Source organism: Triticum aestivum, chromosome 5B (genome assembly GCF_018294505.1).
Source record: "Triticum aestivum cultivar Chinese Spring chromosome 5B, IWGSC CS RefSeq v2.1, whole genome shotgun sequence".
NCBI lineage: Eukaryota > Viridiplantae > Streptophyta > Magnoliopsida > Poales > Poaceae > Triticum > Triticum aestivum.
Window position 1 is genome coordinate 639,337,729 of NC_057807.1, and position 13,854 is coordinate 639,351,582.

Consider the following 13,854-nt stretch of genomic DNA (forward strand, 5'->3'; position numbering starts at 1 on the left):
GGCGGAACGTGACAGTTGCGCTCACATCACGATCGCGCCAACACCCTTTCTGAACTTGAGCGGGGGCGCCAGAGCCGCCTGAGGAGACCAACAGATCGCGAGCCTGGACACCGGGCTGGGCATCGCATTCTTGCCGTTGGTGTCCCTTTTCTTGGTTGGGTAGTGGAAGCCTTCATCTTCTGAGATTTTGAGGTTCCCCCAGCTTGCACCGCCGTCAAACTGTGTGCTCTTCATGTTCAGCCACTCAGGATCATCAAAGGTTGTTGGAGCAGCTTCCTCAACGCCTCCAGGAAAGACTCCATCAGGGCCTTGTCCACCTCTGGGGTCAGAATCACCCAGAATTTGATCATTCTGTGGATCAGCCCCCAAACCTGAGTAATAGAAGTCCAAATGGTGTTATTGAAAATCATAGAGTTCCTATATTTCCATAAGCACCACAGGACAGCCGAGCTAACTATATTCAAAGCTACATGTTTTTTGTTAGAAATCCAGAAGCGGGCCACGGATTCAAAATTCGTGCCCACGGCTTTTTGGAAAAAGCAACTGACAAAAGACCAAATGTTTTTGGCTACAACACAGTCAAAGAACAGATGGTGGTTAGTCTCATTCTCAGCACAAAAAACACAGTCTAGAGGTTTGATGATGTGTCTTTTCCTCAGGTTATCCCTAGTCATGAGCTTATTCTGGGAAAACAACCAAAGGAAAACATGTATCTTGGGTGGAACTGCCAGTTTCCACACCGCAGGTAGGAACAGAGGTTGCACCCCTCTAAAGTTGATCACATGGTACAGCGAGCTAGATGAATAGATCCCTTTGTTTTCAAGTTGCCAAATCAAAGAGTCAGGGTCATTGCTAAAGTTAATGTCTCTGGCTATCTCCATCAGCTGATACCACTGCTCCATCATCATATCATCAAAGTTCCTTCTAAAAGTAAGTTTTAGGGTTTCACCATCCCAGACCTCCCTGACATTCTTGTTTTGCTCATTACAAATCATGTAGATGTGCCAGAATTGGACAACTAGTGAAGATGTGCCAAACCAAGTGTCCTCCCAGAATCTAATTTTATCCCCTACTCCTACCTTCCATCTGTATCCAAACTTCAAAGCTTGGATGATGGATTTTACTCCTTTCCAAAATATAGAGATACTAGTGGAGGAGCTAGGAGAAAAGAGATTGGTTTTGCCCCTCATATATTTTTGGTCTATCATCTTTCTCCAAGGTTTCCCTTCCCCTTCATAATATCTTTTGACCCAAGACCCTAGCAGGCAAAGGTTAATATCTTGCAGGTTTGGAATGCCTAGGCCTCCAAATTCATTTTTCATGCAGACCAATTTCCAGTTAGCTAAGTGCAACTTCTTGTGGCCTTCAAAGTCATTCCACGAACAGTTTGCCATTTCGGTGTTTATAATATCTATTGCCCATTTAGGGAATTTAAAGAAAGACGGCAAGTAAATAGGGATGCTAGCCAGGCAGGCCTGGATGAGGACTATTCTCCCTCTATAAGAAAGAAGGTTATCCCTCCAGCCAGCAATTCTTTTCATGACCTTGTCAATTAGAGGTTGGATGTCTTCTCTCCTAAGTTTATCATAGTGCAGAGGAATGCCCAGATATTCAATGGGGAAAGATCCCTCAGCACACTCTAGTGTATCCAGAAAAGCCCTAACCTCAGCATTTTCCATATTAATAGGAATGAGCTCACTCTTATTGTAATTGATTCTCATGCCTGAGATGTTCTCAAAGCAAGATAGAACCATTTTCAGGTTCCTAGAATGATCTAGGTTCTTATCCAGGAATAGGATGGTGTCATCAACATATTGAAGACATATAATCCCTTCAGGACAAACCTCGGGGCATAGGCCTTTAATCAATCAACGGTCAGCTGCTTTCATTAGCATCCTAGTGAGTGCATCAACTACTGAAAGTGCTAGTTATCGACTAGAGGGGGGTGAATAGGCAATTTTTATGAAAGTCTTCAAAACGTGGAAGTTTCGAAGACAAACAATAGAAATAACCTAATTAATATGCAGTGGAAGATAAACTACACAGGCAAGCCATAGTCAGGTATGCGATAATGTGAAAGTACAAAGACTAATAGCAGCCAGGTAGTAAGGATTGGGATGGAAGATAGTATGAAGCCAACAAACAATTGTAGTCAAGCAATGAAGTCAAACAGGTATGACAATTAAGCAATGACTTCACGAAGACAAACAATAAGTAAAGAAGGGAGAGGATAGAACCGGTCACTTGTTGAAGACACAGGATTTGTTGGACCAGTTCCAGTTGCTGTGACAACTGTACGTCTGGTTAGGGAGGCTGAGATTCAACTCAGAAGACCGTGTCTTCACCTTATTCCCCTTGAGCTAAGGACACCCAGTCCTCGCCCAATCACTCTGGTAAGTCTTCAAGGTAGACTTTCGAACCTTCACAGACTTCGTTCACCGGCGACCACAATGACTCTTGGATGCTCAGAACGCGACGCCTAACCGGCTGGAGGATACACAGTCCTCAAGTGTAATAAGTCTTTAGGTCACACAGACAGAAAGACTTCAGTGATCTAACACTCTTTGGCTCTGGGTGTTTGGGCTTTGTCCTCGCAAGGATTTCTTTCTCTCAAAGGCTTCGAGGTGGGTTGCTCTCAAACGACAAAAGCCGTGTACTAACTCTGAGCAGCCACCAATTTATGGTGTAGGGGGTGGGCTATTTATAGCCACAAGGCAACCCGACCTGATATGTCCGAAATGACCCTAGGTCACTAAGGAACTGACACGTGTTCCAACGGTTAGATTTCAAACACACACGGCAACTTTACTTGGGCTACAAGCAAAGCTGACTCATCCAGCTCTGGATAAGATTTGCTCTCATTGTCTTCGCTCGAAGACATAGGATTTGGGTTGAGCATCACTTCAGTCATTCTGACTTAGTTCACTTGGACCCCACTTAACAGTATGGTGGTTCCTATGACTCAACAACGAAGAAAAGGAAACAACGAAACGACACAGTCTTCGCGCTCCATAGTCTTCACTTAATGTCTTCTCAAGTCATAGTCTTCAATATGAATATCTTCATATACCACCATTGTCGTCAATGTCTTCATACATTTTTAGGGGTCATCTCCGGTAGGTAAACCGAATCAATGAGGGGCACTACCTGCGTTATCCTGCAATTCTCACAAACGCATTAGTCCCTCAACCAACTTTGTCGTCAATACTCCAAAACCAACAAGGGGTGGCACTGGATGCACTTACAACTACAATGTTAAATAACAAGGGGGAAATGGGTCCCCTTGCCTCAAACCTTTGCCAGAAAGGAAGAAATCACTCTCAGTATTGTTTAACTTGACCCCTACTGGCCCCCCTCTGGTGATCTGCAGGATCAAGTGGATCCATTTCTCCCCAAAGCCTCTGTTTCTAAGGAGTTCTTCAAGGAATTCTATATTCACTTTATCAAAGGCTTTTTCATAATCTAACTTAAGGACTAGACGTTGCTTTTTACTAGAATGAAAAGAGTGCAACACCTCATGAGCTGTGACCACACTCTCCAGGATATATCTACCTTTCAAAAAGGCAGATTGATTGTTGGCTATGAGTCTTTCCAGTATCATAGCTAGTCTATTAGTGAGTACTTTGGTGAAAATTTTAAAACTAGAGTTGAGTAGGCTAATAGGTCTAAATTTCTTCCTACTGGAAGCATCAGCTTCTTTTGGAATCAAGGTTAGCATAGCAAAATTAAGCCTATGGATAGCCAAATCCCCTCTATGGAAGACCTGAAACATGGCTATCAGGTCTTTTTTAGGTCCCAAAAGTGCTGATAGAAGAAAAAGGAAATCTCATCTGGGCCAGGGGCCCCATCTAGGTAAGATTCAAAGACAACCCTTTTAATCTCTTCCCAGAAAAGGGAGCTTCTAGAATCTCATTCTCAGTATTCTTAACTTTTTCCTCACTAGAGAAGAAAGATGGATTTAGGTGGAAACCTTCTCTATCTTCTTGTTTAAACAAGTTTTTATAGTAACTACAGGCTATATCAAGCATTCCTTTAACATCAGTGACTGGACCCTGTGGTCCATCCAAGGAGTGGATGGTGGTTTTCCTCCTCCTGTTTCTGATTGCTCAACGGCGGGTATCCTATATGGGAGTGAAAAAGATGATACTACCCTTTATACGTTTAGAGGGGTTTGTACCAAAGCGGGACTTATTTTCATAATATTGCATGCATTTCAACAACTTTTTTGATACTAACTGCTTCGGCGGCTCGCTAGAGTTCTAATAAGCGACGATGGCGAGCCCGGGCACGTGACCAAGGTGCCCGTACAATAAAATCACCCGTGTTTGCCGGTTTTAAAGTTAAGGTACCATTTATATACATGGAAGTTAAGCGATAAAAAATATACTTGTCTCATTCGTTAATGAGGCGAGGTAAATCTTTTACCTTCGTTTTAAAAAGAAGAAGAAAGTTAGGCGGGCACACATGTGAGAACGAAGGATACACATAAGATCCGGCAGGGCCACCACCGTTTCGCCGCGCCCGTGTAATCGTACACGTCGCGGGCGAGCAAGTCGGCAAAGCCGCAAAGGGCAGGTAGATATTTTGGGGAGTGAATTGCACAGAACATCAACTTCAGGGGCGCTTATAACACTTTACCCCACCTTTTGGAGAAGTTTTCACAAAACCACAACCTTTGGGCTAACTAGTAACACACGTCCCAAATCCAGCACACACAGTCCAAATCCTCTAACTAATGCCCGTACTAACAGCCACCTGCATCTGCGTGCATGCCGTCTCCTCCCAAGCCAGAGTCGACGGCTAGCTCGTCGCTGGCAGCTCGCTGGTTCGTCCATCCCGACGTCGTCTCCTCCACCAGCACCTCTTCCTTGGTGTCAGCGTTGGCTCGTCCACCCAGCGGCATCGTCGACGCCGTCGGCCATCCTGTACAGAGCTCCTCCCCAACGAGTTTAGGCTGCTTCCTTTGTCCTTTCTTTTTTCAGAGTTCAACAGCAAATAGCTACAGATTTTCTTCAGTGTAATCCAGCGATGCATCATGTTGTGTATCTGTGAATATGAACCAATGAAAACTGACACAAAAGAAACTATAGAATGATCCAAAATAGCTACGACTGAATCAAAATTTGTGATACTTATTTGTAAAATAGCTATAGAAATGAACCAAAGTAGCTACAGAATGAATAAAATATTTCAAACTGAAGCATATATAAGACTAGAACAATACTTAAACGGACAATATCCGTGGTTATCTAGAAGTTTGCAACTTTCATAAGTTGTCTTACAGGAATAAAATATGTGTTGTAACATAAGCATCCATATAGTTATGTGCTTAAGTTACTTAAACCTGACACTTACAAGTCACTGTGCCTAGATCCCCAAAATATGTAATGTAACATAAGCATTCATTCAAGTCTGAGTTTTTAGTTACATAAACCTGGCATTTACAAGTCAGTTTTCATAAAGATGTAAACTTTTCATTCACAAAAGAAGCCTTCGACATAGGATTTTCTTCAGTGGTTGCCACTGGCAGTGAAGTACTCCATGAATCTGCCCCCTGTTGAACCTGAACCCCTCATTACTGGTAGCTTCTCTCTAGTATTAGCTGCAGCTGGTTGTGAAGCAACTTCTTGTATGTCAAACCCATGAAAAGGATCATGTGCTTCGAAGACCGCATGCGCATGAAAAGGATCTTGAATTGCAGCTTCAGCTTGTCCTCTGCCTCTGCCTTTTCCACGGCCTCTTCCGCTTCCATTTACTTGTGCTCTTCCTCCCCCTCTGCCTTTGGCTGCACCAGTTGAAGTATCTGCTTCAGCTTGAGCATGAACATGAACTGGTGCTGCTTCAGCTTGAACATGAACAGGTGATGCTTCGGCTTGACCATGAAGTGGTGTTTCTTCAGCTTGATCATGGATTGGTCCTTCTTCAAATATTCTTCTATTACTCTGAGCAACCAGTACAAACACTCAAAGTTGTGTTAACAAGCAGAAACATATGCTAATTACATTTATGAATATGTGAATTACCTTGTGCTTGTTTTTTCTTATCGCCAAGTCTACTCTCAGTGGTGTGGTACAACTGGTATACTTGTGACCAGGTTTGTGGCAGTTCGAGCATGTCGTTGTTGTCATCCTATGTCTAGAACCCGGCTGAGGCACCTCATGCACTCCCTTCCTTCTGCTCTTCTTAGGTCTTCCAGGATGTCTAGTGAAAATTGGTGGGTCAATATCGGGTGTTTCAGTCTTTGTCCAACTATCTTTGCTAGGGACAGGGTATATAATATTGTTGTAGGCAACCTGGTACATAGCCCTTTTGAAGAATGCACTCATATAATCTTCAGGATGCTCTTTTTTCTTATAAATGCATGACACTGCATGTTTGCATGGCACACCATTAATGTCCCACCTTCTACATCCACATGTATTAGCATCGACATTAACAACATATGTTTTCAATCCAGAAGTAACTTGCCACAGCCCTTGACCTGCACATACTGGCCTACAATGCTTTGCCCTGGTCTTCTCAAGTTCCAACTTCTCTGCATAGTTTCGTGTGATCTCCCAATTTGAATTAACGAGCCCCTCTCTATTGCTGTTGTATCTGACCATTAGTTTTGTCCTAATGTTGTCTATCATGGTTTGAATGGGCTTGTCTCTAGTTTCTAGGATATACTTGTTGAATACTTCACTTAAGTTGTTCACCACTAAATCTGTTTTGCAATTTGTGTCCATGTCATGCCTTGCCCAATGCCTAGGTGGAATTTTGGACAACCATTCCCATGCACTTTCACTCTCAGCCTTCAAGTCACTCATAGCAGCATCATAATCAGACTTTTGGTAAGCATATGCAGCACTATCCATGTGTTTTTTAAGATCACCACCCTTGTGACCAGCAGTTTGAAAATTTGCGTAAATATGCCTAAGACAATATCTCTGATCACAATTAGGAAATACTTTGTCTATGGCATTCAGCAGGCCCTTTTGTCTGTCTGACATGATAGTCCACCTTCCAAATGGCCCTGAGTCGCCACCAAGAGCATACTTGAGTTGTTCAAGGAACCAACACCAATTAGGAATGTCTTCTTTGCCAACAACTCCAAATGCAATGGGGAACAAGTTGTTGTTGCCATCCCTTCCAGAGGCGGCCAACACTTGTGCTCCTGTAGTCAGCTTAACAAAGCATCCATCAAGACCAATGAATGGCCTACATCCATGCAAAAATCCCTCCTTAGATGCATTCACACAGAAGAATAAGCCATGAAACTTAGGATTCATTGCAGGTGGTGGCTGCTGAACCGTGGTCACGATGCATCGGCTGCCTGGGTTTGTATCAAGCACTGTCTGCAAGTAGTCCCTGATCCTCACATACTGTTGTTTGTGATTTCCTAACACAATATCCGCTGCTTTATTCCTTGCCCTATATGCCATCATAGGAGTGATGTCTACACCATGATTTCTCTTGGTAGTGTCTATTAGCGCGCTTATCTTCCAATCTGGATCGCCTCTAAAGTTCTCCTCATACCTGTTGCTCAACCATGTGCTGTCCACTCTAGAAGTATCATAGGTAATGCCACAAGTATGAGGTAACACCATCTTCCTAATGCAAACAGTCTCTTCTCTCTTGATAGCTGAAGCTGTCATATAGAATTGGCAAAGTTCAGTCACACAACAAACATTGACCCGATCTCTATCATTTCTAAGATACATATAGTCTCTACTTTGAAGTATATGATAATTCTTCAAGGCTCTTCTGTATTGATGCATGTTCACAAAACACATATGCAAACAGAGTTGTTCACCTCCAAGCAACCTGCCCTCATCATACCACACTCTAGTTGGAAGTGGTTGTGCTCTACTCTTCTTGCATTTTGGTGCAACGGATATTGCAGGTTCAAAGCCATCATCATCGCTTGATATTATATCCATTCCAATATCCTCACTTCCTGGATCTGAAAGTTCACATGCTTGAGTGTTGGTTACATCTCGCAACTTTGCTTGTGAACCGAGAATAGCATCCTTCCTCAGTTTCTTCTTCTGCCATGCTTCTGCTCTCTTCTTTGATGGATTGCAAGAATCAAGTGTGCTATCTTCAATAGGAATAACAGGTGTATCATCTAGTAGTGGATAAAGGTCCTCAATATCGGTGTCGCCCTCCATGTGCTCCGCAGGATCTTCTTTCTGTCTCTTTAATCGAGCAAGATTTTCCAAGTCTTCATCATCATAATTCTCAGCCACTGCCATCTCTTCTTTTTCCTCTACCACTGCCATCTCTTCTTCTTCCTCTGTCACCTCAACTTTTTCCTCTAACACATTTTCTTGCTCAACTATGACTTCGTTAATGCCCTCTTTGGTTGGCTGCTCTATCAACAATGCTTGCTTCCTCGTTCTTTTCTTGCCGCGGGTTGGTGCGGGTCTCCTCAAAACTGACAGATTCAACATCTTAACGCTCTTGTACTGATTTACCATTGTTGTCACCTTCTTATTACTGTCCAATAGCTCCATGCCAACTAATCCTCCGCACTGATAATAGATGGTATCCTTTTTGTTATAGCCAACAGAGCACACCAAGCTCACTAACTTGAGAAAAGTGATATCAGACAGTCCAATTATCCTTTGCACATTATCCCCTAGACCATTAATTGGCAGCACATTAACCACCCAAAGTTCATCATCTACACTGCATAATGAAACATACTTGTATATCAGAGAAAGAAAAGCAACAAAAAAGACATGATTTTTTGCTTCAATTCCAACCCTAGATAGCTCGAATCTGATTTAAAATGCAATTAGCTAATACCAATATTGTAACAAATTAGGCGCCTGCTGAAAACTAGTAAAATCTACCAACATAATCACGTCATTCATGAGCAATCACTGAAAATCACTACCTATTTGGTTACAACCAACCCTAAAATCCCCAAAACAAACCAATTTATCAAAGCCAAGAGGAGCTGGAGAGTGGGTGCATACTCAATGCCGGAATTGTTGAAGCTCCACTCCATGATGCGTGTCCGTGAGTCGCCGCGCAACGGCTACCCCAGTTCAAGGAAGAAAGGAGAAGAGGCGCGAGGAACTGGGTGGGTGTGGAGGACGACGGCGCTGGGAAGATGAGGCGGTGTTGAAGCGGAGGAGGAGATGATGTCGGGGAGAAGGGGGAGGAGGGGCGCTGGGGCGACGGGGGCGACGGGGGCGGCGACCTACCGGCGACGAGCGAGCCGGCGGCGGCTTGGCTCTCGCTCGGGAGGACACCGCACGCACGCACGTGTACAGCGTTTGTGTTACTGGGCATTAGTTAGAGGATTTGGGCTGTGTGGGGTGGATTTGGGCCGTGTGTTACTAGTTAGCCCAAAAGTTGTGGTTTTGTGAAAACTTCTCCAAAAGGTGAGGTAAAGTGTTATAAGTGCCTCTGAAGTTGATGTTCTGTGCAATTCACTCATATTTTGGGTGCCCTCCTCCTGCCCTACCTGCACCCTGCCTCCTTTCGGCATCCACCCTCCTTCAGTAGCATTTGTTGACGTTGTTGTTGCTTAAGCATTCCTTCGATCTTCCCACACCCGCGACACCCTCCTCCCCCACGCCGACTCCAACCAGGTCCCTCCGCCCGCTCGCCGCAGGTCAGCTCCCCTCTCCTCTCCCCTCACCGTCCGGCGCCAATCTGTGCGGCGCTCCCGCCCTCGCTATCCCGCTCGATCCAGTCCTCCGCCGCTAGCTTGTGTTCTCATAAGTTTGTACTCTCGTCTCGTGAGCTCGTGCAAGGTTGGCCGCGCCGCCGCGGCGCGAGTGCTGCTTGTGGTTCTCGAGTTTTTCAGCTTTTTCCCTCAGTCCGCGAGGTAGGATTCAGCTAGTGCCAGTGTCACTGGGCTGGTTAGCTATAGTGCTGCTTGACTGCTTGTTGGTTCGAGATGTGATGGGTGGGCCCCGCCTGCTAGAGCCGAGTAGCATGTTCAGCATTTCTTTCAACAGAAAAATATTAATTAATACTGTACATAAAAACAGGGGAAATTGGGAAGCGCCAGCCACGACAGCCCACGGCACGCAAGCACATCGGACGGCCCAGCGTCACGCGCCGACGACGATGAGGGTCTGCCGTGGCGCCGTCGCGTGCGCCGCCCTCATGCTCCTCTCCACCGCTGCAGGTAAGCTCATGTTCCTTCCTCCATTTCACGCCCCGAACAGCAACAAAACGAGCATTGCATTTGGTTGATTCCATTCATTCGTTGCCGCTTCTTCTCGGATCGGAACAGCGCTGCGGTCCGACCCGATCAGGCCGAGCACGAGCGGCGCGCCCAAGCTCCGCGCCTCCGCGGACGCCGCGCATGCTAATGCCACCTTCCGTAGCAAAGAGGAGGCCTTCGCCTGGGCCAAGAAGGACCACCGGAGGCTCCTCCACGTCGTCTACCGCGTCGGCGACATCGACAGGACCATCAAGTCAGTCGGCCGGCCGTAGTAGCTGCCTAGTTGCATTGCAACACCGGTCTCGTTCGTTCTTCAGCAGAGGATTCTGACGGGTGTAATGGTTGCAGGTTCCATACAGAGTGCCTGGGCATGAAGCTGCTGAGGAAGCGCGACATACCAGAAGAGAAGTACACCAATGCCTTCCTCGGATACGGCCGCGAGGACGCCCATTTCGTTGTCGAGCTCACCTACAGTTAATTCTTACTTACACGCCACACACAATAAGCACATTTTTTCTCCGACAAAGATACAGTATAAGCACATTCTCACTGTAATTTTATCGTTGCTAAAGTCGACCTGGCGATTCCTCCGCAGACTACGGGGTTGACAAGTATGATATTGGGGCGGGGTTCGGTCATTTCGGCATCGCAACCGATGATGTAAGGCACCATTTCCCTTGCAAATTGTTTTGTAACAAGTATGGTGCTCTGTTTTTTCTCTCTTTTTTGAGAATGAAGTATGGTGCTCTGTTAACACTAATGTGACGTGCCTTGGACCTTGATGCTTGATCACAACAGGTGGCCAAAACGGTTGAAATCATAAGAGCAAAGGGAGGCAAGGTGACAGGGGAGTATGGCACTGTCAAGGGTGGCAAGACCGTGATCGCGTTCACCGAAGACCCTGACGGCTACAAGTTTGAGATCCTTGAGAGGCCAGGGACTCGAGAGCCACTATGCCAGGTGATGCTTCGTGTCGGCGACCTCGACCGATCCATAAGCTTCTACGAGAAGGCAGGCTACTCAAAAGTGCTTGATGTTCATTGCAGTTCCATGGCTTATTGTATCTCAAAGATCACCAGAGTGACTTGTTGTCGCCAAATTGCAGGCTTATGGTATGGAACTACTCCGGAAGCGAGACAACCCTAGAAACAAGGTGATCACTCTGCTCAATCTACTATCTAATTTCTTGCAGAGCGTGATGTATTAAACTCTTTATGCAGTATACAGTGGCGGTGATGGGGTACGGGCCCGAAGACCGGAATGCGGTTCTGGAACTGACCTACAAGTATGGCATTGCTAAATATGACAAGGGGAAGGCCTATGGTCAGGTATGGATGGATAATCTCCATTGCCTTTGCAATTCGTAGATGATTGCAACCACTTTTGTTGTGTCGCTAAGCTTGGTATGCTGGTTTTTAACAGATGCGATAGGCACCGACAATGTCTACAAGACCGCCGAGGTGGTGAAGCTGTCCGCAGGGCAAGTGGTGCGGGAGCCAGGTCCCTTGCCAGGGATCGGCACCAAGATCACATCTGTGCTTGACCCCGATGGGTGGAAAACGGTATTATCTTGCTCCCATCATGCTGATCTTCAAACCAATGATTGCTCACCGAGCCAAGACTCAAATATTGTCTATTTGGCATGCAGGTGTTTGTTGACAACATTGACTTCACCAAAGAATTGGGTAGTCATGCACACCATTGACTTTGCCGAAGAACTATAAACGTCGACTCTTTGATTTTTACCATCAACGTAAACATGAGCGCACAGACTTTGGGAGAATGTTTTATCTTAAAAAATAAATGAAGTAGAGGACATCGAGAAACTCTGATTTTATAGATGTCATTTCCTTTGGATAAGCTGTGTTTTGATGGGAAGTTTGAGCGGGTTTGAAATGTAAATTCAAAACATTGCAGTTAGGCCGTAAAAAATATGATACGATCCGTAATCAAGAAAAAACATGATACGGTCCAAAATCAATAATGATACACATGTCTTCTTTTTTTGTGAAATGGTCTAGATATATTATCAAAGTTCACCGGAAGTACAAACACACCTTAAACATAACAAAAATTATATAGAGATTCCGAGACCACCAAACTCCTAAATGATACATATATCATGATTTTAATAGCGACACTTGAACAATCGATGTAATTATATGGTGCATGTTTGTATGATTTGACGTTATTTAAGAAACACAATGACCCCGCAAAAAAAATTAAGAAACACAATGGCGCACTAATAGCACTATATCCATAAAATGAGCAACACAAATTTGGAAATGTTGCAAGGAATTTTGGAGTCAATGGACTCCTCTATAATATATTCATGTAGATGTATGTGGTCGTTGTCATAAATATAGTTATGCAAAAAAAGGCAATGCATACGAGAAGATTTCTCGGTTGCAATAGAAGTTGAGCAACCACGGGGCAAGAAAATATTTTGTTTTGTTGGTCGTTGGCAGTGAAACTTAGCATTTGTCAAAAATGCGAGTAATGCAAGTAGGAAATAGTAATCAGATAAAAAATTGATGTTCGCATGGTAAATATACATTACCTACTTCGTTAGCGTGTTTGATTTACTCTAGGTGCTTATAGTTTCTGTTGCAATTTTATTGGTGATATTTTTTAATATAGGTGGTGAGAAATACATACTCTTGTGCCCCTGCATTTTTTTTACTCTTGTGTCCTTTTGAAGGACTACGATCAAATCCTTTGAGTTGCATTCAAAAATCTGATTAGAATAAGCATGCAAACACCTCACAACTTTAGATTATAGTTACACCATTATGAGGAAATTAGCGAACAAAGGGGATATGTTTTACAGGTGAAAACAATAATACACAAAAATGATTTTATTTCTGAAACACTAAAGTGTTGCAGCATTAAACGAAACTAACACAATATAAGAGAAAAACTAGCGGAAATGCAATTCCGCTCCCAGGAGCACGTGCTCCCGGCTGTGGAAAATGAATTTTGAATTTTTTGTGTGTTCTTTGTCACATCCAAATGCTACCTAAATTTTTTTAGGAAAAAAGGTGAAGCATTTTAGCCCCTGTAAAAAAACAAATTGAACATCAATTGTTACCCAAAATTGTTTTTTTTTCACCGGCGAAACACTGTTGCTCTGCTTCGGATGAAAATTGTCTGCTTGCGGCACTAACATGAACATCTACAAAAAGAAAAGTCAAAATTTTCAAATTTGAACTATTTTTTTTTATTTTACAGTTCATTCAGGTGCAAATGCATAAACAGTCATATAAAATATCAACAAACGAAGTGGTGTGCAATTTGACACTGCGAACGAGGGATATTAGATGTGTTGCATCTAGTTATTACAAAAACCATGGTGGTGCAATATAGGGCTTTTGATTGTTATGGCACCTGTTAGATTTGTCGGCATCATCCTTACTCAAATTAAATCTTATCATTTTGTACCGTGTTTGATTTGAATGTACAATAAAGATGGGGAAGCAAGTTTGACTAGAGGAGTTCAATAAGCACGGGGTCTATGAAGAGTACGTACACCAACATAAAAGACATGACAATCACTTGATTTACCAAACAAAGATCTAAAAAGAAAATGATCATTTGAAATATAACACAACACGTATATTTACATGTTTGCTTCAATTGCTCATGTATTGAGATAGTTCTTAGAAGAAGACTCAATGCATGAA

The 13,854-nt window shown here is 43.9% G+C and overlaps 2 protein-coding genes across 4 annotated transcripts; one reads left to right on the top strand and one right to left on the bottom strand.

The window, feature by feature from the left end:
- Positions 1 to 5,383: 5,383 nt before the first annotated feature.
- On the bottom strand, positions 5,384 to 9,293 carry LOC123113828 (uncharacterized). Its single transcript, XM_044535141.1, has 3 exons — positions 8,967 to 9,293; positions 6,024 to 8,673; positions 5,384 to 5,942 (listed from the first exon to the last, which is right to left on the bottom strand). Exons 1-3 carry the CDS (start codon positions 8,996 to 8,998, stop codon positions 5,511 to 5,513), a joined length of 3,114 nt encoding a protein of 1,037 aa, XP_044391076.1. The 5' UTR covers positions 8,999 to 9,293; the 3' UTR covers positions 5,384 to 5,510.
- Positions 9,294 to 9,437: 144 nt separating this feature from the next.
- LOC123117319 (probable lactoylglutathione lyase, chloroplastic) lies at positions 9,438 to 12,120 on the top strand. 3 transcript variants are annotated; one of them, XM_044538097.1, is made up of 10 exons: positions 9,438 to 9,610; positions 9,993 to 10,132; positions 10,241 to 10,424; positions 10,520 to 10,644; positions 10,767 to 10,831; positions 10,970 to 11,131; positions 11,218 to 11,324; positions 11,392 to 11,499; positions 11,594 to 11,733; positions 11,820 to 12,120. In XM_044538097.1, exons 2-8 carry the CDS (start codon positions 10,072 to 10,074, stop codon positions 11,405 to 11,407), a joined length of 720 nt encoding a protein of 239 aa, XP_044394032.1. In that variant the 5' UTR covers positions 9,438 to 9,610; positions 9,993 to 10,071; the 3' UTR covers positions 11,408 to 11,499; positions 11,594 to 11,733; positions 11,820 to 12,120. The 3 variants fall into 3 exon arrangements, with proteins under 3 accessions (XP_044394032.1, XP_044394030.1, XP_044394029.1); XM_044538095.1 differs by having other exon boundaries at positions 11,277 to 11,324; positions 11,820 to 12,119; XM_044538094.1 differs by having other exon boundaries at positions 10,970 to 11,182; positions 11,277 to 11,324; positions 11,820 to 12,118.
- Positions 12,121 to 13,854: the final 1,734 nt, after the last annotated feature.